The following is a 26,763-nucleotide window of genomic DNA, read 5'->3' as shown; positions in this document are numbered from 1 at the left end:
CAAGCACATTTTGTGTGCTTCTGTGCTTTTTTGTCTCTCTTGTTGTGTCTCTGCTCTGTCTTCTCTAACCCCCAGTCGGTCGAGGCAGATGACCGTTCATACTGAGCCCGGTTCTGCTGGAGGTTTTTCCTTCCCGTTAATGGGGAGTTTTTCTTCCCACTGTCGCTTTATGCTTGCTCAGTATTTGTCAGGATTTGGGCAAAGCCATTGTACAATGCAGACGACTCTCCCTGTGGCTCTACGCTTCTCCAGGAGTGAATGCTGCTTGTCGGGACTTTGATGCAATCAACTGGTTTCCTTATATAGGACATTTTTGACCAATCTGTATAATATGATTGAACTTGACTTTGTAAAGTGCCTTGAGATGACATGTTTCATGATTTGGCGCTATATAAATAAAATTGAATTGAATTGAATTTTATTTTGATTTATATGTGACACGGTGCTGAAGAACAGTGAAGTGAAAAGAAGTTCACACGCCTTTCTATTTCTTTACATGAAGAAATCTGCAAGACAGGACGATACATTTGTATTCTTCAGTCATTCTTAAGGCAGTGCTTTAACAATTCAATACTGTCTTTGATTTATTTATTTTTTTTCAGTTTCTCTCTACCAGCTTCTTAGATCTAGTAAGATCAGGCTGATTCAGATCAGATGGAGAGCATCCGTGAGCGTCAGGTTTCAAGTCTTGCTACAGACTCTTAATAGGATCTAGGTCTGGACTTGGACCCGGCCATTCAGTCAAATGAACATGCTTGAATCGAAACCACTCTGCTGCATGTTTAGGGCCGGTCTCCTGCTGCAAGGTCAACCCTCACCTTAGTCTTTAGTCGGGTTTATTCCAGGACTTCCCCCGTCTTTAGGTCAATGCATCATCCTACAAACTTTGGTCATCTCCCTCCTGCTGAAGATAAAGCGTCCCCCTCCACACCACGATGCAGCCGCCGCCGTGTTTCACTGTCAGGATAGTTAGTCCTCCACCTCACAGGGCTTTGCATGTTGAGGCAAACTGAAACAGAGTCTTCTTTTATGGCTCTCTTTCACCAGAGGAGCTCATCTTGCCGGAGCGTCTAGAAAACCTTGCAGGGCATTTGTAATAGTTGTCCTGTCAACATCACCCCCTCACCTGACCTGTGCAACTCTGCAGCTCCTCCAGAGTTACTGTGGATGTTCCTGTGAATAACGCTCCGATATTTTCCATGCCGGTCAGCTTCAGCGGGCGGTCCGTCCGCTACGTTCCTTGCTACTTAAGATGCTAACACAAAACATTTGTTGTTGTTTCTTATTTACACAGACGCATGCTGATGCTAGCTCTGGATTTTATTGCAGGGGGTCACAGAGTTAGAGTTATGCACATCACATTTATAATATTGCAAGCCAATCTATCCAAACTGTGCGTCCTTGTCCTTCCACTTTTATGCCCTACTATTTGTCATATTGTGGCAAAATCAGAATCAGAAATGCTTTAATAAGTATTAACGCGTGTCATTTGTGTGTTTTATACATGCAGGAGCTCTGTCCTGGGTACGACTATGGGAACCGAAGCCTCTGCTGCAACGTAGCCCAGCTGGAGACTCTGAAAGCAAGTCTGCAGCTGCCCCTCCAGTTCCTGTCTCGGTATGTTAGAGGATCAATTGACGAAGCACATGACATTCCTGCACCATTATCTCTGCCCTTCTGAAACGCCGGAGATAAACGGGTCCAAGCACTGTATTTGCCGGTGTTTTTGTTTAAGCAGGCAAGGATTCACATGATGGGTTGTTGTCATTTGCTAAGGTTGGCATGTTTGCAGATTGTTTCACTTCACTTTTGTTATCACCTCAATTTTTCATGTGAACTTTTTACAGTTTCGCTGCTTTTTTTTTTTTTAGTGTCGGCGTCCTTAAAGCTTTGTTCTGTTTTTTTTGCTTTTTGGTCACGCTTCAATGTTTCAGATCATCAAAGTAATTTTAATATCATAAGAAAGAATAAGCTGAATAAATACAACATCTTTAAATAATTTAATTTTTTAAGAGGGAGAAAAAAAATCTAACCAGAACAACAAATCCTTGTATAAGCAAGTAATTGTCCCCACTTGTTAGATCATTAATGTGGGAACAACTGGTATTGCTGTTCGGTTTGCCTATCCACACTCAGGCCTGTAGAAGTAAGAAATAGTTGAAATAGGACCAGTCTGACAACATGAAGTAGAAGATCTCAAAAAGCAACACATCATGGCCTCATCTAAAGAAATTCAACAATAACAAATAAGCCATTAACTTCTAACAGTCTGGAAAGGGTAACCAAACCACATCTAAGCTTTGGGACTCCAGAGAACCACAGTTTAACGTTAAAGTTATCTCTGACAAACGAAGGAAACATGAAACGGTGGTTAACCTTTTTTTAGGTGTCGCCGCCTTCCCAAAATTACATCAAGAGCTGATCGATAACGGATCCAATCAATCAATCAGTCAGTCAACTCTATTTGTACCCGTAGGTAGATTCCTTTCCATACAAAAAAAGAACACGCATCACTTATACATACGGTAGACACAGATGTAATTTAAATAACCGTGTGCTCTATACTTAAAAATAAAGAGGGGAAAAAACATAAAAAAGCACAAATTAAAAAGAAATATGACAAAATAAAAAAACAGTAAAAGAATAAACAATGTTGGGATCCAGGCGGTCAAAGAACTACCCCGAACCTTTGATGCTCAAGACCTTTGGAAACTTATCCTGTGGACTAATGAGACAAAAGTGGAACTTTTTGGAAGGTGTGTGGGTTTCAGGTTGAAAAACATACCTAGCATGGTGCTTTTATGATTGCCTGGTGCTTGCTTTGGCTCTTATGGACCGGGACAAGTCAACCTAAATGTTGGAGCCATAAACTCTGCTGTTTGTCAGAAATTCCTGAAGGAGAACTTCTTGCTGCCAGATCACGACCTTTAAGCTCCAACAGACTTGGGTTCTGCAGCGGAATCGCCTCTGAACTGCTCAGAAACATCCAAAAGAAGGCTTTTGAGGGGCCTTTTGTAATTTGAAGACTTAAATCAGATCAGGATGCTGTGGTCTGACCTCAAACGGGCCCTGAGTGAATAAAAGCAGTCCTGCGGAGCAGAATGGGGCAAAATTCCTTAACAGTTGACGTAAAAGGCTTATTACACCATTATAATAAATACTTAATGGCATATGTTGCCTCCAGGGGTCAGGTTATGAGGTTTAGGGGCCATTTACTTTGTCACACAGGGAAATGAGTTGCTTGAAAGCAGCTTTCTCACTTGTTCACAGCGCTGTAAGTTTTGCACCGCTTCCTTGTTTTTTTTTTTTTTTACTTTAATTTCTACATCTGCGTGCAGGTGTCCCTCCTGTTTCTACAATCTGATGAACCTGTTCTGTGAGCTGACGTGCAGCCCCCATCAGAGTCAGTTTATGAACGCCACCAAGATCAGCGGCGACGATGTGGTGGAAGTCGAGTACTACATCGGAACGACGTTCGCCAACGGTGAGTTTATAGCCAGAACCGGATCTGCGCGTAAAACAAGGTCGTTGCCCAACTGGTGACTCAACGAAGCATCGGCACACGCGGCCCGCGGACGAAATCCGCTGAGTAAACGTTATTATTTCCTGAGGTCGTGTTCTCAGTGACTCTGTTGCTGACATCGCCGTCCGCTTTGACGCCAACTAAACAAGTCGGCGCTCGTGAAGCAGATAAAATCCTGAGTGTTCTCCATGCCGTTTTCCTCCAGCTATGTACAACGCCTGTCAGGATGTGCAGGCGCCTTCCAGCAACGTGAAGGCCCTGTCGCTGCTGTGTGGCAAAGACGCACAAGACTGCAACGCCACCAACTGGATCCAGTACATGTTTAGCACCGACAACGGCCAGGCTCCTTTTCCCATCAACCCTAATTTTACTGGTAAGCGCCTCCTTGTGCTAGTAACGGCCTAAAGAAAAGTATTCGCCGGCATTTTTATGTTTACTCTAAAGCAGGGGTGTCAAACATACGGCAACCGGAACCGGCCCACCGAACAATTTAGTCCGGCCCTGTGGCTAAATGCATTATCATTATAAATTTTTTTTTTTTTTTTTTTTTTTTTTTTTTTTTTTTTCTCCAGTGTCCTGTCTGGCAATGTGGCAATAAGATGCCACAAAGAGCTCATCAGATTTGACTTTCACAAGTGGACAAGATAAAAGGAAGAGAATGATAAAACAATTATTGAAAAAAACATGTACTTCGTTTAATTGAAAATATGCAGTTCCTATATTGTCCACGAGGGGCGCTGTGTTTTAATTAGCAGATTAAGCTTCAGGTGTGGAAAAATTCTAATCATTTCTTAATTTTTATCTGTTTGATGTATTTTGTCATGTACGACAGTGTTTTTAAGTTCCAAAAAATGTGAATAAATGTTTTTCAACATTGTATAATCACTGTGATCAGTTCTTATGCATAATGCACAAGTAAATGTTTAACTGAGTAAAAGTATTGTTGAAATTGCACATACTTTTCTTAAAAACGCTGAGGTTATTCATAATATATTGTGTAAAAGTGAAATTAACTTAATATAAAAATCAACAACAAGTCCACATTTATTAGTTCTATTTAATCTTGCAATGAGTTAACTCGTGTGGCCCTCTTGAGATCAGATTAAGCTGTATGCGGCCCCTAAACCAAAATGAGTTTGACACCCCTGCTCTAAAGATTTTTAATCGGTCTTCTCCTGTTCTTATTCCAGATGTGGAGGTTGCCGGTTTCACGCCCATGAATAACAAAACGTACGCCTGCACGGAAGGCTTGGAGGACGGCTCCGGTCCCTGCTCCTGTCAGGACTGCACGGCGGCCTGCGGCCCCAAACCCGTCCCCCCTCCTCTCCCCCCTCCCTGGACCATCCTGGGCATGGACGCCATGTCCGTCATCATGTGGATCTCCTACATGGCCTTCCTTCTCGTCTTTGTCGGCGTGTTAGTGGGGGCTTGGTGTTTCAGGTAATGCTCCGCTGGGCCTCACGGGTCTGGGAATGTTATTTTTATTTTTTTTTAACCGTGTGCGCTTGGTCTGAACCGCCGTCTGACTGATATGCAGGAGAAGGACCATCACGTCGGAGTATGCCCCCATCTTGGACAGCAACAACCCGCTCTCCCTCAACAGCGACGATCCCAACCGAGGTAAAGCCGTAAGGGACACGGGGCCGAGCAGAGTTGAACGTTTTTTTTTACATTTTGCCACTTTCCAACCACAAACCTGAAGTATGTTCTGTGCTAGACCACCGTAAAGTCTGGGGTCTATGCTTTTGCAGGACCGCATGTATTTTGTACGGTTTTTCTGACAGCTTTGCACATATAGATGCTGAATCAGTGCTATACAGCATTCTCACTTATTGTTTTCCTGTTTTTCTTTATTATTATTATTCCGTTGGCGTCTAACTACTCCGGCATACTTCAACCGATTTCAACAATTTTGGTATCAAAATGTTCGGCTCATTCCCGGCATGACTGTTATATCTCATGGTTATGCTAACCTTTACACTTTTTAAAATTTTTCACTTTTTGTGCGTTTTTTTTTTTTTTTTTTTTTTTTTTTTTTGCTGTTCCCATTGAAAGCAATGCAAATTGATACTTCTTTCAAATTCTTCATTCTTCCAATTCTTTCAATTCTTCCAATTCTTCTAATTGTTCTAATTCTTTAAATGTTTTCAAATTCTTAAATTTCTTCAAATTTTTCACATTGCTTCACATTTTTTCACATTCTTCAAATTCCTTCAAATTTTTTCAAATTGTTCAAATTTTTAAAATTCTTCACATTCTTCTTTTTTCTAATTCTTCAATTTTTTTAAATTCTTCAAATTTTTCAAATCCCTTCAAATTCTTCATTTTTTCAAATTCTTTAAATCTGATTTCAATGTTTTTCAGCTACTTTTTCTCTTCTGCATCTTCTGCTCAAATCATTCTGCAGATTAGCATTCTCACTCGCTTGCCCATTTTCCTTTTTTTTAAAGCAGATCAAGCTTAGTTCCGACTAGATGGAGAGAGTAGGGTTATAAAATGCAATTCTTTTACAAAGGATTGTGATAACATTTTCAATTCCGATTAACTCGATATGCACAGCGAGATATCTTCCCATCAGCTCTGACCAGCTTTCTTACTGTTGGCTACACTGACCTTTATCTGGGGGAGTCGGAGTAAAGAGGACTGGAATATAAATGCACTCCACACTTTTCAGATTGTAATTGGTAAAATAAATGTGCACTATGCTTCTTTTCCCCTACTTCACAGTAAAGTGTTGGTCTATTACTTAACATATAAAGAAAACACAGCTGAAGTTTGAGGTTGCAGCGTGTCAGAATCAAAGTCAGAGGGGGTGTGAATACTTTTCCGAGACCTTGGACTGAGAATTCCTGATAATTTTTTTTTTTTTTTCTCGTCAGCAAATCCGTCGTGCGGAGAAAGGCTGGGCGAACGTTTTGAGGATCTCCTGCGAAGCTCCTTCAGCAGCTGGGGTTCTTTCTGCGTCCGGCACCCGTCCGTGGTGCTGCTGGGCAGCTTCGTGCTGGTGACGGCGTGCAGCGGCGGCTTGGTCTACATGCGCATCATCACCGACCCCGTCGAGCTCTGGTCGTCGCCCGCCAGCCAGGCTCGCCAGGAGAAGGACTATTTCGACGAGCACTTCGGCCCGTTCTTCAGAACGGCGCAGCTGATCATAACCACTCCCATCAACGACACGTTTGTCTACTCTCCGTATTTCGGAGGCTCGGACGTCCCGTTTAAAGCCATCCTGTTCAAAGACATCCTGCACCAGGTCGGTGGCTGCGGGCCGAGCTTTGGGCCAATCGTCTCTTAGGGCTGAGCAATATGTCAAGATTTTAAAGATACTGAGATATATGATTAGACTATCGTTTATATCGAGATGGTCCATGTTGTGTTGTAATTATGCTTTTATGTTTCCCAGTAGGTTATCAGTTGGTTATTGTTTTCCTGTTTTTCTTTATTATTATTATTATTCCGACGCAGTCTAAGTACTAGGGCTGGGTATCATCTAGGATGAGCCGATTCGATACGATTCTCGATACATAGCTCAGCTTGATTTGATTCCAATATCGATATTTATTACTTTGAATTAATGCTCTGTGATTCAATCACCAAAATCAGCCAAATATTATGTTTATGTTCTATTTATTGATCACTGACATATTAACAGGAAAATAAATATATATATATATTTGCTTCAATGCATTTAACGTGTCACAGAAACCAAAAATGTGCCCAAACATCTGATTTTAGGGACATAGGAGCTTCTAAAATCCTGTCGGCCGTTCCACAAATTCGTCTCACTTGCTCTCCTTCGCTGTGAACTGTAATGGTTGCGCTGTAATAACGCCCCCTAGAGGTTGGGAGGTATATCAATATTGAAAGCCAGAATATCGATATTAAATCGTTTTTAAAAATATCGATATTAATCTTTATATCGATTTTTATGCACAGCCCTACTAAGTACTCCCGCATACTTCAACCGATTTCAACAATTTTGGTGTCAAAACGTTCTACTTGTTCCCGACATGACTGCTATATCTCATGGTTATGCTAACTTTTATACTGTTTAAAATATATAACCTTTTGTGCGTTTTTTTGTTTGCTCCCATAGAAATCAATGCAAATTCCTTCAAATTCTTCAAATTCCCTCAAATTCTTCACAATATTCACATTCTTCAAATTCTTCACATCTTTAAATTTATTCACATTCTTCATATTGTCCAAATCCTTCATATTGTACAAAGTCTTTAGATCTCAAACAGACTTTATTTGTATATCTACTGTGTAGCACAGTGGTTATAGGTGCTACCTTTTATGCTGAGAGTATGGGTTCGAATCCTGTTCATGTCTATCTTTTTTTTTTTTTTAATTTTTTTCAACGGATTTCAACAATTCTGGGATCAATACGTTCAGCTCATTCTCGACATTACTGTTATATCTCATGGTTATGCTAACCTCTATACTTTTATAAATATTTGTACTTTTTATGCATTTTTTGCTCCTAATGAAATGAATGCAAATTCCTTCAAATTCCTTCAAATTCTTTGCATTTTCACATTCTTCAAATTCTTTAAATCCTTCAAATTCCTTCAAATTCTTTTAAAACTGATAATAATGATGCTACTACTGCTGATACTACTACTGTTTAACTGGTTTAGCTTTTTCATAACATTCTTCTAATCCTTCAGCTTTTGTCTTTTCATGTTCAAATTGGTTCTTCTTTGATTTCAATGTTTTTCATTCATCTGCTCAAATCATTCTGCAGATTAGCATTCTCACTCGCTGTTACACAGGAACAGCTTTTTCTAGTTTTTTTTTTTTTTTTTTAGCCGTTTCTCATATTTATCTACAGCTGTTAAGAAGATTTGCTTGTGAGACATCTGGGATAAAGCTTTGATTCAGAGATCTTTTTATAACTTTATGAAAAGAAAAACATATGGAGATAAATATTGTATAGTAGTATCGCACAGCCCCTAAAATCAGTCTTTGTTAATGAAACTAAACTGACTGCCTGCTGCCTTTTTGTCACAATGAGGCAGAGGACCATCAAAAGACAAGAACCAAACTTAACATATCAACTATATAAATAAACCTAATGAGCTTTAATTAGTTGATACAATTGTTTGAAGACCGACCCGCTCTACAATCACCCTTGAAGCTCAAGCGAGCTTTTGCAGAGGACAGAAAAAGAGGTGGTTTAAATATTTTCTGCTTTGAATCATCGCCATTTTCTGCAGGTGCAGTGCTACATGGGTTTTCAAACTGAGGTTTTAGCAGGTTTTTTTTTTTATTCCCCTTTCATATTTTCTCTAACCTCACCCCACCAGGTGCTGGATCTGCAGCTTGAAATCGAAAACCTCGTAGCAGAATACGGCGGCCAGAACGTGACGTTGAAGGACATCTGCTTGGCTCCTCTGGCGCCGTACAACAACAACTGCACCGTCCTGAGTGTCCTCAACTACTTCCAGAACAGCCACGCCGTGCTGGACCACGTCGCCGGAGACGAGTTCTTCGTGTACGCCGACTATCACAGCCACTTCCTCTACTGCGTCAGGTATTTGGTTTTTTTTCTTTCCTTTGTCCTAAATTTATCTATAAGCTGGAAGTGTGCGTTATGTTTTCGCTGTCCTTCTATTTTTATCTTTAGCATTTTATTTTGGAGAAACGTTCTTTTAAAGACACTCGTTTCTCGTTGCATTTTCACAGAATTGCAGAGGAAGGTGCCACTGTAGCTGTTCCTGCTTCAATGCTTTTTCAGTTCACCGTATGCAGTCCTGCAAACGCAGTCATACCAAGAGAACTCAGACAGACTATAGCAACATAACCAAAGTGTGCATATTAGTTCGTAAAGATCAGGGCGGTAAAAAATGTCAACTTATCTGTGACTGGTCAGCAGTATATTAGTGTAAAATTCTTACACCCAGTAGTTTGTGCTTCAAAATCCTTCCAGATGCCCCTTAAATACACTCAGTGATTCCAGCTTCTTCAGTTTCAGATCAGATGGCTTCTCTAACAAGCTTATGAGGTGAATCTGCTTTAGGGGTATCTAAGTAGTTGCTGGTATATCACATAAAATAAAAGGAAACTCACTTTCTGGTCGCCGAGCGACAGAACGTGGGAAAGGGGCGGGAATACTTTCGCCGCGCTCCTCCGTATGATGTTTTGCACAAATCTGTTTAGGAAACATTTAAACTTCTCGTGTCCTTTTAGGAGTTCGCTCCTTTTGTTACATTTCCAGATGATTCTTCTTTTTAGAACGGCGCGTGCAGACTTCCTCCTTACCTGTCATGCTTTGGTTATCCTCCTGTTCTTCATAACTAAAATCCATTTGGACATTTGTGATTTTGCTGTAGCCCCCCCAAGCCCTTAACTTGGGATGTTCCTCTCCTGCAGCGCCCCAGCGTCCCTCAACGACACCACCCTCCTTCATGATCCCTGCCTAGGAACCTTTGGTGGCCCCGTGTTCCCTTGGCTGGCACTTGGAGGTTATGATGGTAAGTAGTTTTTTCTTGCACAACTGTTCAATAATACCTGTACATGAGAACATCCCTGTATCAGGTGTAGGTTTATGTCAGACGATCGTAGGGCCTCTATGAAAACCTCACAAGTGGAGGGGGTTATCAGCACTGTTGCAGTAGTGCCTTGCAAAAGTCCTCTTTCTCACATTTTGTCACATAGGAACCTCAAACTTAAGTGTAGTTTCTTTGGGAGATAATTAGCACTTGACCCTGAGCACACCCTCCATACAGTGAAACATGGCATGGATGGAGTCATGATAGGAAGTTGCTTCTCTTCAGCAGAGACGGGGAAGCTGTCGGAAGGTAGAATCAAGACAGGTTTCTTCTACTTGCCCAATTTATAAATGTCTTTTTTTTTTTTTTCGGGTCTGTGACATAAAATCCCAATATAATACATGGCAGCCAGTGGTTGTGGCACGACAAAATATGAATACGTTCAAGAGTCATTTCATTCTTTTGCAAGGCTTTGTAACAAACTGTAGTTGGCTCTTGTTTTTCTCGAATAATGAGCAAATGTGAAACTTCAGCACTCCTCTGGTCATGATCTCTTCTCAGTTTGACGTAAAACAGTAGGGATCTTTTAAACCTCTGCAATGCCGCCTCCGTCTGTGTGTCACACCTTTCCCATTAAAAACAAACCCAACCTCCCCCACCTGTGATTGGCCAGCCTCCTCTGGCCTGATCATCAGGCACCGCCCATAGGTGTTTTTAGAAAGCTTCTCATTGGACGGCCTCATGACCTGCCTGAAGCATACATTCTCAAAAATGTGAAACATGATGAACCCAAAGATTACCACAGATGACTCAGGACTCTTTCCAAAAAAAATTATTGGGTGTTTCATATTTTTGTACCAAAAAGTACTCAAATACGGAGGGTTAAAACTGATAAGATTAAAGAAATATATTGTGAAATAAATAAATGTGTATGTCTCATGAAATTTATTAATTAAATATGCCATTAAATGATTGAATATACACTTTTTAAATCATGACATTAAATAATTAGAAAAAGAAAAGAAGGGAAGAGAAAGAAATTAATTTGAAAATACATTTAATTATTTCACACTAGATTCATTTATTTCTGGTTCCCAGTGTCGACACGAAATAATTCAAACTGTCATTGGGCAGGATTAGGGTGGCTCCTTAACAGAGCATGACGTACGATAGGTCGCTTCACTGATCTAGTCAAGACAAATCGAGCTCAGATTAGAGATTGACACGCAGCCAGATAACACATTCTGCAGCTCACCGATGCAACTTCAATCAGTTGTTCCAGTTTCTATACTGCAAACCCTGAGAGACCAGCCTCTACCGTGTATCCCTAGCTTGGTTTAAAATATCTCTAACCATGTTAAGACATCAGACAAAAGCAATGGAGTTCACAGGATCAGCGTTGGCCCCGCCCACAGAGTTTGATGGGTCAGGTCCTCATGGGTCAGGTTGGCCGTTTAAATGATTTAATGATGACCCATGAACTAAATAAATTTAGAGTGGAATAATTAAATATATTATGAAATGAATGTCTTTATTTAGAAATGTCATTTAAATACTTAATGTCATAATTTTAAATATATTTTTATTTAATGAGAGATTTAATGATGCATTTATTTACTTAATGGGACATACACCATTTCTTTTTTTTATTTCATGATTTCTCTTATTTCGTTTTGTCCCTGTTAACCCCACCATACTAACCGTCCATGCTGCAGCATGGACCTCTGTTATTCTGTGGATTTTATAATTTTATAAGAAATCCTTAGAGGCCTTCAGCTCACCCATCTTATTTTAGTGATTGGTAAAAGAAGACGTACATTTCAACTGTACACTTAATAATAAATGTATTTCTTGAAATTGCAGAGGCAAACTACAACAACGCTACAGCTCTCGTGATCACCTTCCCGCTCAACAACTACCTGAACGACTCGGTCAAGATGGGCCAAGCTCTAGCATGGGAACAAGAGTAAGACGGCAATCGATCGGACAAACCCACCCTAGCCACATATTTTGTTTTTTTTATGTGTTTATTTCATGTTTGTGCATTTCAGGTTCATCCGGTTTATGAAGAACTTCAACAACCCCAACCTAACCGTGGCCTTCAGCGCAGAGAGGAGCATCGAGGACGAGATCGACAGGGAGAGCAACAGCGACATCAGCACCATCATAATCAGCTACGCCATCATGTTCATCTACATCTCCCTCGCCTTGGGCCACATCAACAGTTTCAGGAGGCTGCTGGTAATGACCGAAGCCCTGACTTGATGTCATCTGCATTTTTATCTAGTGACTGAGCCCCTTGGTGTGCTGCTTGCCGTCACGCGTGGCTAAAATAGTTTCACATCTTAACCTGCCCTTCCTGTTTTACTCAGGAACAACATGGGTCACTGTCCCATCGCCTGTTACTCATGCTTGAAGCGGAAGCGGATTCATCTCGGGTTTTTGATCTGTACAGGTGGACTCTAAGATCTCTCTGGGTATAGCGGGCATCCTGATTGTGCTCAGCTCCGTGTCTTCGTCTCTGGGGATCTTCAGCTATGCGGGCATCCCTCTTACGCTCATCGTGATCGAGGTCATCCCCTTCCTGGTGCTCGCCGTCGGCGTCGACAACATCTTCATCATCGTGCAGACGTACCAGGTGAACTCCTGTGCTGACATTTTATTGTGTTGATCCGTTGCTTTGACGTTGTATGTAGCTGCCTCTCAAAGACGAGATGCTAAATTTGAGCATGCGTGCCTTTGTGAACAGAGAGATGAGCGGCGGCCACAGGAAGAGCTTCACCAGCAGATCGGCCGTATTCTTGGAGACATAGCCCCCAGCATGTTTCTGTCTTCCTTCTCAGAGACTGTGGCCTTCTTCCTGGGTAAGATAACTCTGCTGTTCTTTGTGCACACAACGCACACCAGAGGGGGGCGGACCGGCTGCAAATTAGCAAAGGTGTTACAAACCACAAACTATTTGGATGGGATCATCCGGTCCCTGGGGAGAGATTCCAAAACCGAGCTTGTCAACAAGCAGCTTATCGCAAGAAAAGCAGAAGCGGTCTACTAAAAGCAGCTCAAATAGGCAAATGTCTCTAACAAGTAGACCCGTTACAATTCCCAAAAGGCACAAAGCTTCTTTTTGTCTTGAAAAGCAGGAACTTACTACTGCAGCTCATACATTTTAATTATTTATGTAGTGAAGCTCACATAGCTTTCCATGTTTGTAATTTTACCTTTTTAACTTTGCTTGTTTTACAGTCCGAGGTCAAACAGTGCTGTGAAGGATTGAACAGTAAATGATAGTCTGGCACAGGTTAAGCTCAGAGAAAAGTGTTTTTATGGAACCCAAAAAAACAAACTTGGATAAAGTATACCAAAATGAAGATCTTGGGCCCACAAAACAGGTCAGAATAACAAAACTATACTCAAAAAAAAAAAAAAAAAACTGGCAACAAACACCAACTCAACAAACAGACCAACTAAATGAGACGGTGGGAAAACTCAAATAGTGGCTGATCAGCCTACAAAGACACAAAAAGGTGTCAAAGACACACAAAAAAACTTGCTGAAACTAACATAAGCAAATCCCATTTCCCCCCCACCATCCAGAGTTGTTGTATGAGCCAATTTGCATGCCTCCACATCGGCTTGCTCCGCCCATTTTCCACCTGTTTGTTCAGCCAAAGTACCGCAACAGCTGCCGCTGTAGTAGCTCAGTAAACAAAATAATTAAATCAAGTAACACATACATGACAAGGTAAACCGGTAAACTAAAATACGCTCACTCATATTATGTCATATTACTGTTTAAATAAATTCAATTTATACCAAAACCTGTTCCTTAATCTGTAAATGAAATTGTATTTTTAAAGAAAGCAAAATGCAAGTGTAGATAATTGTGTACTTATTGTAGCAGTGTGATATTTGATAGATATTACCCAGTTTGTGTGACTGCAGCCATCACAAGCGCATACGGTATAAATGTAAGGCTTAATATTCAGCCAGCCATCGCTAGGACCAACCGTCTCCTCCTCGGCTTTCTGTGATTGGCTACAGAGCCCAGACACAAACCAGAGAGGGGGATCATTCCTTGTTCTGCAATCTTTCTTGATTGTCCAAACAGATTTTAAGTCTGGTGGAGACTGAGCCATCCCTAGGAAGAGATTAACTTATTATTGTTTATGTCTATTTAAAGGTGTTTGTTTGGGTCTTTCAACAGGATGGTGATCCAAACCGAATGGCCAAATCCACTTATAAGCCTTTACTACTATTAGAGTTGACCAGACTTAAAAATGGTATTTTGAATATCATGTCAGGCACCCCTAGAAGAACGTCGGGGCTTTTAGAGGAGAAACTGGCCCAGAACGTTACAGAACCCCCACCATACTTCTTCACATTCAGCTTGAGGTGTTTTTCTACTCGTCCATTCTTTTATTCACACCGACCCGTCCTGCTGCTTCCAGACCGGTGGGACACAAAAAGTCATAAATTACAAATCGAAGGTTTCTACAAATTCTTATTAGCTTGAAAATGATAATAAAAAGTAAATGCTAATCTTAAAGGCGTTGCCAGGGTTGTCAATATCGCAGAACCGGAACCCGTCCACACATTTTTGCCAAAACCTCTTGCTGATTTTTTTTTTTTTCATTGTTTGTTTATTGTCTGTTTTTGCTACAGGTTGCAAAATCCATGAAAATCTGCCCAGTAGTAGAGGCTACAGTGTAAATGTTTGACCCTAAACCAATAAAGTTGGATTTTATGACTGACAATCATACAGCTGACAGACGGATTGCTTCAGGTTTCTGCTGAGCCTCAGGCTGACCTATATTATTTTTTTGGGCTATCTTCCAGGTGCTCTGTCGAACATGCCCGCCGTGAGGACCTTCTCTCTGTTTGCTGGCCTGGCTGTTTTCATCGATTTCCTGTTGCAGATCAGTTGCTTTGTCAGCTTGCTCGGCTTGGACGCCAAAAGACAGGAGGTAAGAATAAGGGAGGATGTTTTTATTTTTTTTATTTGATGCATTAAAAAAAGAATAAAAACTTCCAAAGGATTCATAATTTCATTACAGTAGTTACGCCCTTACAGATTTTTTTTCACCATGAAATATTTTGCATCATTAAATTTAGATTTCAATCAAAGATGACCTGAGTTAATATAACAGCAGCTTTCAAATTATCATATTCATTAGGAACAAAAGCTCTGAAACCAACCTGGCTCTGTGTGAAAATGTAATTCTCCCTTGGTTTAAAATGTGAGTAAACTGTGGTTCAATGTGTCTTTTAATTCACTTTAACCTGCCACACTCAGGCCTGATTACTGCAAGACCTTTGTATTCAAGAAAGAACAGAAATTGTACCCAGCTGAGAACATGACGGGTACAATTTCCGTCAGAGGAAGGCTTAAATCAGTTTTTACAGCAATGTTAAATGTAGCCATGTGACATTTGAGCTGAACACGTATATTTTGGTTTCATTTTGACCATAGATTGTGTTTAAAGGTTCTTCTGAGCATGATTAAAGTTTAACATTGCCATCTGATCTATTGATCAGATGGATCGGATGACTTCCTGAAATTTACATCAGTGTTCTTTTCATTTAATTTCTATCAAAATTTCTATTTTGGAAAGGAATTTTGTTTTTAGTAAGGCTTTTTTGCAAGTGCTTTTTATCTGAAATTCTTTATCATCTAGTAACGTGCAAATTACCGTAATTTAATATCTACGAGTTTTAGATCTTAAAACCTCATTGCCTCATTATGTGGCTCTGCTGGCCTTTTCACCGTGTGGTTATGACTGAACTTTATCAACGGATCTTCGTTTGCATGTTTTGAATAGCGTGTGTGTGTGTCTTTCGTGTTTAAAAGGGGAATCGACTTGACATCTGCTGCTGTGTGAAACTGCCTGAACGTCAGGAAGTCAAGACCGAAGGCTTCCTCTTCCGCTTTTTCAAGAAAGTCTACGCTCCATTCATCCTAAAAGAGTGGGTCCGGCCCATCATTGTGAGTCACACTCCAGCGGCCGCGCCCGCCTGGCCGTTTCAAAGCCACCGATCAGTTCAAGTCCGGCGTTGTTGGCCTTTTAGTTGACGTGACCGTCATGTTCCTTTTCAACAGGTGGCGGTTTTTGTGGGCATACTGTCCTTCAGTATTGCCGTTGTCAATAAAGTGGAAATTGGGCTGGACCAGAAGTTGTCTATGCCTGATGTAAGTTTTTTTTTTTTTTATTTGTCTTTTCAGGAATGCAGACCTTGAGTTCATGTAATTGCGCCTTAATATTGCCGCACCCTTTATTTAAAGTATTGAAAGTACTGGAACTTATTTATATTTTGTCACATTACAGCCTCAAATTTAAAATTATTTCACTGCTATTTTTGTAAAAAAAAAACAACACAAAGTAGTGCATAATTGTGAAGTGGATGGAAAGGGAAATATTACTTTACATTTTTACTCACCACCAACAAAGACAATGGTTTGTAGAACCACCTTTTTAGTAAAATTACAGCTGTAAGTCTGTTCCCTACCGACTGCACACATCTAGTTACTGAACATTTTAACTCTTTACAAAAGAGCTCAACCTAAGCTGTGGATCTCTGCAGCATCTTCAAAGTTATCATGGGCTTCTTGGCTAATTCGGCTACGTTTTAGTGGGTCCGGGGTTGTGACAGTCTTTCCATTTTTGGGAGATGGACTCGGCAGATCTCTGAAATATCTAAAGCTCAGGACAAAACTTCTCTAAAAAGCCTCTGAGGCCTTCACCGACTAGCTGTTTTTATGCTCAGATTATATTGGATACATTTGGATTGTCTTCAATAATTAGGTGATTTCTGAAGACCACTGGTTTAATAAGATTTTATTCAGGGATCTATGAGGAAAAGGGGATGAAAATCATTGCATGCAGCACTTTTCAGATTTTTTTTTAAAAAGGAAATTATAACATCACATTATTTGTGTGCACTACCATTTGTGGGTCTACCGAATGCACTACGAGTGAAATACAACAAAGTTTGTTGTTGTAACGTGACATAAGGTGAAAAAACTAACCCTCCCCCCTCCCATGGTGTCCGTTATTGAATCCATCACCTACAGTTTGTCCTGACAGCTCGTCTCTCCCTTTAGGACTCATATGTTCTGGACTACTTCAAGAACCTGAGCGAGTACCTCCACACCGGAGCTCCTGTTTACTTCGTAGTGGAGGACGGACTCAACTACAGTAGCCTAGAGGGCCAAAACACTGTGTGCGGAGGAGTGGGGTGCAACAACAACTCCTTGGTGCAGCAGATCTACTCTGCCTCACTCATCAGCAATTAGTAAGTCAAAACTATGAAAACGCTTTAAACACAGCTTGGAACACTGATTAAGTCAACGTTACACATATTGAGTCCCTTCACAAAACCCTTCACCAGTCTAACCATGTCATTGTTTTTATTCGCTCCCAGCTCAACCATTGCCTACACCCCGTCCTCTTGGCTGGATGACTACTTCGATTGGGTGAAGCCTCAATCGACCTGCTGTCGTTTCTACAACAACTCTGGAGCTTTCTGCAATGCCTCAGGTACGTTTCTTTTTTTTTTTTCTAATCCAGTGTCGGCGAACTGAACTATTGTTTGTGGATTATGAGATCTAAATGCCAAAACCACGCAACATTTTAGTCGACTCTTTAAGCTATTTGACAAATAAAACAGCATTTTGCCACTAAAGTGATTAAAAACTTTCAAATTCAAGCCTACTCCCATGTGTCCTTCTTTCCTTCCTTGTACCGTATTTCCATTCTCTTTCTTTCTTTCTTTCTTTCTTACTTACTTACTTACTTACTTACTTACTTACTTACTTACTTACTTACTTACTTGTCTCCGTTTTTCCAGGTTCCATATTTAAGTAGAAATAGAAATGTATATTATATTATTCATACATAAATAAAATTTGAGTCTGAAGAGGTCTGTTAATTTTACATGAGAAATGTGGGAAATCTGCACTGCAAAAACGTAACTAAAAATAAGTCAAATTGTCTTGAAATGAGTGTATTTATCCTTGATCTAAGCAGGTAAATAAGATCATTTGCCAATGGAATGAGATGTTTGCACTTAAAATAGGAACAATTCATCTCCATAGTCTTATTTAGAGGGCAGAATATCTAAATATCTTATTTTAGGGGTCGAAATACTCTTTCCATTGGCAGATAATCTTATTTACCTGCTCATATCAAGGACAAATACACTCATTTCAAGAATGAGAGCAATTGACTTATTTTTAGTTACGTTTTTGCAGTGTGATCTGAGCTCAGCATCTCTGTCGTCTTCTTTCTTTATGGCATTTACATGTTGTCCTCCTGCTAATGTGACCTTTTCTTCAGATGCTTTAACTCTCTAAAGTCATGCAATAAAAGTTAATAAAAAAGTGTTTTTCCATCAAATTTTGATAAATTCCTTTTTTTGGGTCTTGAATTCATCTTAGGGCAGAATTACATATCTTCTCAAATCCCGTGTGTCCGACTTGACGTGTTTCTAAATCTAATTACTAGTCGTGGACCCGTCCTGCGTGTCCTGCCGGCCCATGACTCAGAGCGGAAAGCAGAGGCCAGAAGGAGAAGACTTCATGCGGTTTCTGCCCATGTTCCTGTCAGACAACCCTAATCCCAAGTGTGGAAAAGGGTAATGGGTCGAATTTATTTTAAGAGACACGTATTTCCCTAGCCGTTGAATCTTTTTGCCCTAACTTGTTGTTGATGAATCTTCCTCCAGCGGGCATGCAGCTTATGCCACAGCAGTCCAGCGGTACCCCAACAACACAGGCGTGGGAGCAACTTACTTCATGACGTACCACACCATCCTAAAGGAGTCCCCGGACTTCATCAACGCTTTGAAAATGGCACGAATCCTGGCCAACAATATCAGCCAGTCCATGGGTCAGAAAGTCTTTGCCTACAGGTACATTGTGTTATTGTGACGCTCTACATGCTTCATAAATCATTTGTTTTCACCCTGGTATGTCAAAGACTTCATGAAGCCTTGCATACCAACAAGGTTTTGGGGTTATTGACAGATGAACATGCCTCAGCATCACAGGTCCTCCACTAATACTTAACAGAAGGCAGGACTTGCTTTTCCATATATTCATGTTTTGTTGCACCAAGCCTGCCTGGAGTTCAGTCTTAGTGTCGTCTAACCAAACGTCGGGGCTCGAGTTAAAGTCCCGGTATAGTTAAATATACTGTTTACCTGCAAGCTGGTAGGACAGATGAGTTTGTTTTTTTATTATTTAGCAGCCTTTATTTAGCAGTACTAATGAACATTTCACTCCTTCCTGCAGTCAGTTTTTGAGATTTTCTTTCTGCCCTCTTAAACATCCTGTTTACTTTTTGGTGGCGAGATAAAAGTATTTTGTCCTGTGTACATCCAGTGTAGCGACTAGTCTCTACCAAAGAAATACATGTTCTTTGTCTCGTCATTATATCCCTGGGAAACAGAATAAGAAGTTGCCAAAAACTTTGAACCACATTACAAAAGTTTAGAAGAATAAGATTTTTTTTAGAGGTCCCAATATTTGTGCTTTCTCTGGGATTTTTTTTTTGTTTGTTTAATAATTGTTTTTAATTAAAACAATTATTTTTCTTTAATGGGGGAAATAAATCCTTAACTTTAAGCTTTGATATTTCACAGTTCTTTCATTGTGAGTCTATTTATTCATCTTTACCGGGGGCAGTGAATGCTGCCGGCACCGGATGTGTCAGAAGTAGCTTTAGGTCCTTTTTTTTTTTTTTTTTTTCGAGCAGGGATGCTGTATCCTGAGTTTTGTTTTGCTGGTTTACGTAGACAGTCCAAGGGAGTCAGCAGGAAAATGTAGGTTACAGATGAGCACTGTTCTAACCCTGTATTGCTGGGAGGCTTTTTTTTTCTTTGTTTCTTATCTGTGTATGCTGTATGGGTGCTTTTCTTGCCAGATCTCAAAGGCAGATCTCCATCTTAAAAAGGTTGATGGACAATAAAGTTGTCCTAAAACATGATAAAAAGCATAGAAGCTAATGTTTGACCAGGACTGCAGCATTAGAGTTAATTTACATCAGAAACACCTTCTCCATGTGTCTCCCTGGTGGTCAAAGCCGTGTTATGTTTTACTGAAATGTGCGCGGACGGATAGAAATGTTCAGCAGTCACCGCGCCGTATCCTCTCTGTTTCATTCACTCATCTGCCGATTCGTGTCGCCCCCTCTTTTCAGCGTCTTCTACGTGTTTTACGAGCAGTACCTCACCATCGCCTACGACACGGCTCTTAACCTGTGCGTGTCGCTGGGGGCCATATTCGTGGTCACCACAGTGCTGCTGGGCTTGGAGCTGTGGTCGGCGCTGATGGTCTGCATCACCATCGCCATGATCCTCGTCAACATGTTCGGCGTCATGTGGCTGTGGGACATCAGCCTCAACGCTGTGTCTCTAGTCAACCTGGTCATGGTAAGAGCAAAAAGAACCCCTGTAATTCTTTCATAGTGGTTTGAATGGGATTGAAGGAGTAAGTAATGCTTGATTATTTTTGATGTTGCACATGAAACCCCTCTGAGAGAAAAAACCGCCTAAATTTACGAAATGTATAAAAAATATTTAGCCTTACCTGTTTATTGTTGACTTCTGGTCTCTCAGTTATAAAATCAAGCACTTATTTGCAATGATTTATGAAACAAACTAGGCTGTTGTGAGGAGCTCATTGACTAAAAGTATTGCGCCGCCTTTGCAAGAGAGTTTTCACCACTGCTGATCGTTCCATTGTTAAGAAGTGGAAGCGTTTAGGAACATCATCTCGGTTCTGCCGGAGGTTTTCCTTCCCGTTAATGGGGAAATTTTCTTCCCACTGTCGCTTCATGCTTGTTCAGTATGAGGGATTGCAGCAAAGCCATGTACAATGCAGACTACTCTCCCTGTGGCTCTATGCTTCTCCAGGAGTGAATGCTGCTTGTCGGGACTTTGATGCAATCAACTGGTTTCCTTATATAGGAACATTTTTGACCAATCTGTATAATCTGACCCAATCTGTATAATATGATTGAACTTGATTTTGTAAAGTGCCTTGAGATGACATGTTTCATGATTTGGCGCTATATAAATAAATTGAATTGAATTGAATTAAAAGTCCAGCAGTCGCCAAGGATCACGATGGATAAAAGTCTTCAATGTTCTGCCGGGTCCATTGCCGAACAGCTCTGATCTTTCTCAGGCAAAGACGTCAGTACGGACCACAGTCAAACCTGATGGTGGTATTGTGATAGCCAGGGGCTGCCTTGCTTCATCGTCTGCCAAGATTTCTTATTTATTTTTTTAGATCAGTTACATCCACCGGTTTAAGATCAAGCGTGCTTGGGTTATCCAGCAGGATAATAATCTGAAAACCACCAGGAAGCCCACCTCTGACTGCCTGATTAAGACAAAATATGTTTAAGAGTGACCTGGTCAGAAGCTGGTAATGCTGGGGGAAAAAAAAGTGCCTGAATTAAAAAGAGTCGTCCAACCGCACTGCAAAAAGGGAACTCAAAGTAAGTAACATTTTCTTGAAATGTGTGTATTTATCCCTAATTTGAGCAGCTAAATAAGACTATTTGCCAATGAAATAAGATTTTTCCACTTCAAATAAGAACAATTCATCTCCATCATCTTATTTCAAGTGCAGGATATCTAAATATCTTATTTGAGGGGTAAAAATACTCATTCCATTGGCAAATAGTCTTATTTAGCTGCTCAAATCAAGGGAAAATGTGTTAATTTCAAGAAAATTTGACTTACCTTGAGTTCTCTTTTTGCAGCGCGGCCTCCCCAGAGGTTTAAAATCTCTTTTTAGTAGTTGCTGCCATCAGGGATGAACAAAATATTAAGTCTATGCTGTAATGGCTTAGTATTTACTCTGTTTATCTTATATTTGGCTTTGTTGTGACAAAAAGGCAAAAGGAGTGAAAGGTGGAACTTTTTTATTTATTTTTTACAGCACTGTAAATGTTTTTGCTTGTAAACTTCCTGATTTGATGCAGTTTATTCTGAACATGTCACATGATGCCAAGTAGTATCAAAATGCCACAAAGGAAACTAGAGGTTTAATTTGACCTATTGTCACCTCTAATAATCAGTATGAGAGAGAGGGGGAAAAAAAAGCTGACTCGTGACTTTCTGTTCTGAATGTTCTGCTTTTCCCTCCGTTTGCAGAGCTGCGGCATCTCTGTGGAGTTCTGCAGTCACATTGTGCGAGCGTTTTCCATCAGCGTCAGGAAGAACCGAGTGGAGCGGGCGGAGGAGGCCTTGGCTCACATGGGCAGCTCCGTAAGTTGCAGCTCACGCCTTTTTTAGATGCACTGCAGGAAGTTAGCTCTGTTGCGTCTTGTTTTAAATAATAGATCAATCTTTAAGTGAAAACACCGCTTTCAGATTGCAAAAAATACTTTGCAGGACTGGTGATTAGAGGTGTATAGCCACGTTACGTGCTTAAAAACAAAGACCAAAAACGGTTTTATCATGATAAAACAAAGTTATATACACAAAGCATCCATCCTGATAGTGTTTTGATGGTCCTTTTTTAGGCAAAAATAACTCCAAAATGGCATGATGAACAGATAGAAACAGATGTGGCGCCATCTACTGGCAGTATCGCAGAACTATCATAATGCCGGTTTGCTTAATTTGTAAATCAATTGTAAATAATGTTGGACCAAGCCTGAGCCTCTGCAATGGCTCGCAGTAAAGCGGCAGCTCGGCATGATTGAATCATTATTAACTTAATACACAGATCTAACAGCAACTTTATGAGCCTCATATCAGAAAATTTACTCACGTCAGTCAACTCTGCGGTCACATCTGAGCAATCGGCAGGTTTAGCGTCCACTTCAGTGAACACCAACATTCATACTGTATTCCCAGCGGCATTCCAGTCTTATCCCTCTTGGAGTCATATTTATTTTTTCTGTGGCTCTTGGGACTATTCTTCATTGTTTCGCTGGAAGATGCTAATAGCCGTTAGCCGCTTCCTAGTTTTAACCCCTGCTGTGCATGCGCAGTACGTACTTCTGTTAATATCGTAAATAAACACAAATGGCTTTATTTACTAACACATCGAGCAAAAACAAAGCCTAAAACACCAAAATAACAACTGGTACACCAACAGGATGTGATAATCGTTCATAAAGACTTTGTATGTAACCAGAGTGAAATAAATAAATAAAAGCCAAATAATGTGGCCATGCACCTTTAAATAGTAGACAAATGATCTGAAGAGTGTTCACGTATTTGAAATGTCACTAAACAAGGTGTGTAAAATCATTGTTTTGTACATATTTCTTTAACTGTAGTTAAGTATAGTAGTATTTTCTTGGTTAAATGAAAGAGCTGGTTTAGTGTTGCTTATTCTAATTTCATTATATGTCGACAGGTGTTCAGTGGGATCACGTTAACAAAGTTTGGAGGCATTTTAATCCTGGCGCTTTCCAAGTCGCAGATCTTCCAAGTCTTCTACTTCAGGATGTATTTGGCCATCGTGCTCCTCGGGGCAACGCACGGCCTCATCTTCCTCCCAGTCCTTCTAAGCTATATAGGTTTGTAAAGTTACACAGCAACAATTGATTATATAGTGTGCATACACTCATCACTAACTATCACTATCAAGTTTTGACTGTTTCTAAGTTTTTGTTTTTTTTGTATTGGTCTGTGGAAGTTTAGACAGGAAACATTCAATTAGTGGACCTGGTACATTGGCAGCTGCGCCACACTAGCTTGCCATGTTTTTTTTTTTTTTTTTGAGGGTGGAATGATGACACAGCATCCAATTTATTGTTAGAGGATCTATCCCTTATCCTGCACAAATTCAAAACCATGAGTGAGGAGAACCATCCAGCTAGAACTGTAAGAAACCCTCCTTCTCTCCCTCCTGGTCTCCTCCCAGTCAACATGGACGAGATTAAACACCCGCCTCGCGCTTGTGCACAATCCTCTGGAGGTAACGAGTCTTCATCAAGGGACTTCTCTTCGTTTTCGTTGACATAAATGGCTGCATCTCGGGTAAATGATATTTTCTCTTGTAAATGGTCAACTAAGGGCCATTGGCAGAGAAAAATCTATCCTGGTTCTCTTCAGTTCGCAATCCCAAGTCAGTTGTTATTGTCAAATCATGTCTTTTAGCTTATATTACATTGCGTAAAAAATAAATAAATTCAGGTATGGCGTCTTTAATTGTTAAATGTCCTTTATCAAGTTAGAGGAAGGTCACAAACTTTGTGTGATCATTAACAAGGTCCAGGCATAAATCTCCAAGTTTGTCTCCAGAAGACATCTGGCTTGTCCTTTTGTGCACCTGCAAATTTCAGTCAAGCTTTCGGATCTGGAGCTTCTTACTCGGTCGACACCCGCTCAGTTCACGTTGATGTAAGATTCTGTTAACTATGGACCAAGACAAAGTCAACAGTTCAAGGCAAGCTTGAGCCCTGGTGGTCCACGAGCTGTCCCAGAACGTCCTAACCAGTTTCTGTTTTATCCGAGGGGACAATTTGGTCAGACGTTGGTCTCTCTAAAGCCTCGACCCTGTTGAAGATTAGTGGGCTAATGCTCAAAAGGCGGATCTGTGGCGGGAAATCCATCCATCCATCCATCCATCCATCCATCCATCCATTTTCTAACACGTATATCCCTTGTGGGGTCGTGAGGGGTGCTTGAATCTCCAGCATTCACTGGGCGAGAGGCGGGGTACACCCTGGACAGGTCGTCAGTCTGTCGTAGGGCAACACAGAGACAGACAACCATTCTCTCACACTCACAGCTAAGGAGAATTTAGAGAGGCCAATTAACCTAACATGGCAGAAAATCAACCAAATGAAATGAAACTGCTGATCCCGACCAAGAAAAGGTGGTCAAAAAATCAAAAGCATGTGGTCATACTTCAGTATATATATATATATATATATATATATATATATATATATATATATATATATATATATATATATATATATATATATATATATATATATATATATATATATATAATTTTGATCTCCTTTGTGAATTAGACTAAATCCCTATTAAATCTAAATTTAAGCACCAAACTCCTTCTATTTGGATGTCATGTGATTATTCCACCCTCTCAAAAGAGCCGTTTAAAAAAAGTCAAAGGCTGAGTGTATGTATATGACCTGAATCGCACTGAATTAGGTTTTACTTCCATTCTCTTCCGCTCCAAAGGTCCGCCAGTGAACAAAGCGAAGGTGCTCGCCGCTAACCAGCGTCACGCCGGCACAGAAAGGGAGCCCCTCATCAAATACTAGCCAGCCTGTGGAGGCGCCGCACAACGAACTAATTAACTAACTTTCCGCGAGGGACATGTGAGCTCGAGCTGCTTCTGCAACCCCCGGCACGCTCATCGTCATCCCAGCTGCTACGCATGGATCTAGCTCAGGAACGATCTTGGAAATGAGGAACCTTGGAAGGCCACGTCTTCGTCGCCGTCGTCCTCCTCCTCCTCACACTACAGGACAATTCTTCAGTATCTGAAGCCGAAAAACAACACGCCAAGGAACAGACGCTTTGAGTTGACGGACAGCTAGTAGCTATCAAACAGGGACACTTTTAGACGCGTCTACATCCATGTTGGATTGGCGATGCATAGGACACCTACACTGATGTGGATATAAATCCTTTTAAACACATACGCTCAATTTTTTTTTTTATTATTATTCATGAAACAGTTAATCATGACCAAATCCTCCCCCCCTGAAGAAAAGAAAATGTCTAAGCACATGCAGATTCCGCTTCTCGCCTTTCTTTCCCACCTTTTCCTCGGTTTATTTATTTCAAAAAACGGTAAACTGTTTACATTATCCCAAACCAAATTTCATTTTGGATCGCGCAGACTTTGAAGAATCTCATTCGAAGACTTTGTAGGACTGAACGGTTTGGACTGGTGTGCGTCTGGTTTGTTTCGTGGTTACTGAACAAAACATCTGTAGCATTATAGAGTTAAGACATATTGTATATATCTATATAGATATATATACTGTAAAAAGCTAACAGGACTAAATCAGATTAGTTCTACGGTCAATGCAGTTGTTGCAGTTTTGAGATTTGCTTTTAAATTATTGTTTTATCTGTTAACATTGCTTTGCTGTGTGTTGTCTTTGAACCACTTCTGATGTACTGTTGGGAGTCCCTTTAAACAAATTGCTCTGTTTTTTCAGCTACGTTGAGCTTAGTGTGACCAATCACAGCTTTGATTTAGTGTTTGTTTTTTACGCCTTACCTTTACCTCAACTCGTCTGACGCTGCAGCTGCGAAGCGCTCTGCTGGAACAGTAGACCATTCCTTCTGCTTATTATTGGTTTTTCCTTCAGGATGGAGTTATAACTTGTATGATAGGAGCAAGAGCCGCATCTAACACGGGTTTAAGTCTGGACGTGCAAAAAGACATTAAAAAAAACAACTTTCTTACAGCGTATCTGACACTGGGGGGAAAAAAAAAAAAGAAGAGAGAAAAACGGGGAAAAAAAGACAAAGCAAAACATGGGTAACTTTAGTTTTTAACCATTTTTAACATTTATTAAACTACTTAAAAACAATGCAAAGCTTGTGGTGGTGTTTTTTTTTTTGTGTTTCTTTTAACATTGCACGATGCATTCCACTATTGCATTTTTTTTTTTTTTGTTTAAATCTGCAGGTACAAATGTGTGGTTGTGCTTACAGTTGCTGAAATAAGTAATAAAAATGTCCGTAAATAAATTTTCCATTGGGCACACAGAATAACTATTCAGCATG

General features: G+C 40.5%; 1 protein-coding gene across 1 annotated transcript in view; it reads left to right on the top strand.

The window, feature by feature from the left end:
* npc1 (Niemann-Pick disease, type C1) overlaps positions 1 to 25,743 on the top strand; it is a 29,473-nt gene extending 3,730 nt beyond the window's left edge. Inside the window, exons 3-25 of the mRNA XM_012855509.3 lie at positions 1,511 to 1,617; positions 3,339 to 3,484; positions 3,729 to 3,896; positions 4,714 to 4,963; positions 5,061 to 5,143; positions 6,403 to 6,773; positions 8,833 to 9,059; positions 9,899 to 9,999; positions 11,881 to 11,983; positions 12,069 to 12,258; positions 12,473 to 12,655; positions 12,767 to 12,881; positions 14,854 to 14,981; positions 15,866 to 16,000; positions 16,115 to 16,204; positions 17,117 to 17,307; positions 17,437 to 17,552; positions 18,519 to 18,648; positions 18,739 to 18,924; positions 20,214 to 20,445; positions 22,180 to 22,293; positions 23,396 to 23,558; positions 25,198 to 25,743. Of these exons, the coding sequence (XP_012710963.2) occupies positions 1,511 to 1,617; positions 3,339 to 3,484; positions 3,729 to 3,896; positions 4,714 to 4,963; positions 5,061 to 5,143; positions 6,403 to 6,773; positions 8,833 to 9,059; positions 9,899 to 9,999; positions 11,881 to 11,983; positions 12,069 to 12,258; positions 12,473 to 12,655; positions 12,767 to 12,881; positions 14,854 to 14,981; positions 15,866 to 16,000; positions 16,115 to 16,204; positions 17,117 to 17,307; positions 17,437 to 17,552; positions 18,519 to 18,648; positions 18,739 to 18,924; positions 20,214 to 20,445; positions 22,180 to 22,293; positions 23,396 to 23,558; positions 25,198 to 25,280 (3,612 nt within the window). The 3' untranslated portion in view covers positions 25,281 to 25,743. The remainder of the gene's footprint in view (positions 1 to 1,510; positions 1,618 to 3,338; positions 3,485 to 3,728; positions 3,897 to 4,713; positions 4,964 to 5,060; positions 5,144 to 6,402; positions 6,774 to 8,832; positions 9,060 to 9,898; positions 10,000 to 11,880; positions 11,984 to 12,068; positions 12,259 to 12,472; positions 12,656 to 12,766; positions 12,882 to 14,853; positions 14,982 to 15,865; positions 16,001 to 16,114; positions 16,205 to 17,116; positions 17,308 to 17,436; positions 17,553 to 18,518; positions 18,649 to 18,738; positions 18,925 to 20,213; positions 20,446 to 22,179; positions 22,294 to 23,395; positions 23,559 to 25,197) is intronic.
* Positions 25,744 to 26,763: the final 1,020 nt, after the last annotated feature.

Source organism: Fundulus heteroclitus, chromosome 6 (assembly GCF_011125445.2).
Source record: "Fundulus heteroclitus isolate FHET01 chromosome 6, MU-UCD_Fhet_4.1, whole genome shotgun sequence".
Classification (NCBI taxonomy): Eukaryota; Metazoa; Chordata; class Actinopteri; order Cyprinodontiformes; family Fundulidae; genus Fundulus; species Fundulus heteroclitus.
The sequence above is the reverse complement of the archived record's forward strand: the minus strand, read 5'-3'. Positions and strand labels throughout refer to the sequence as shown.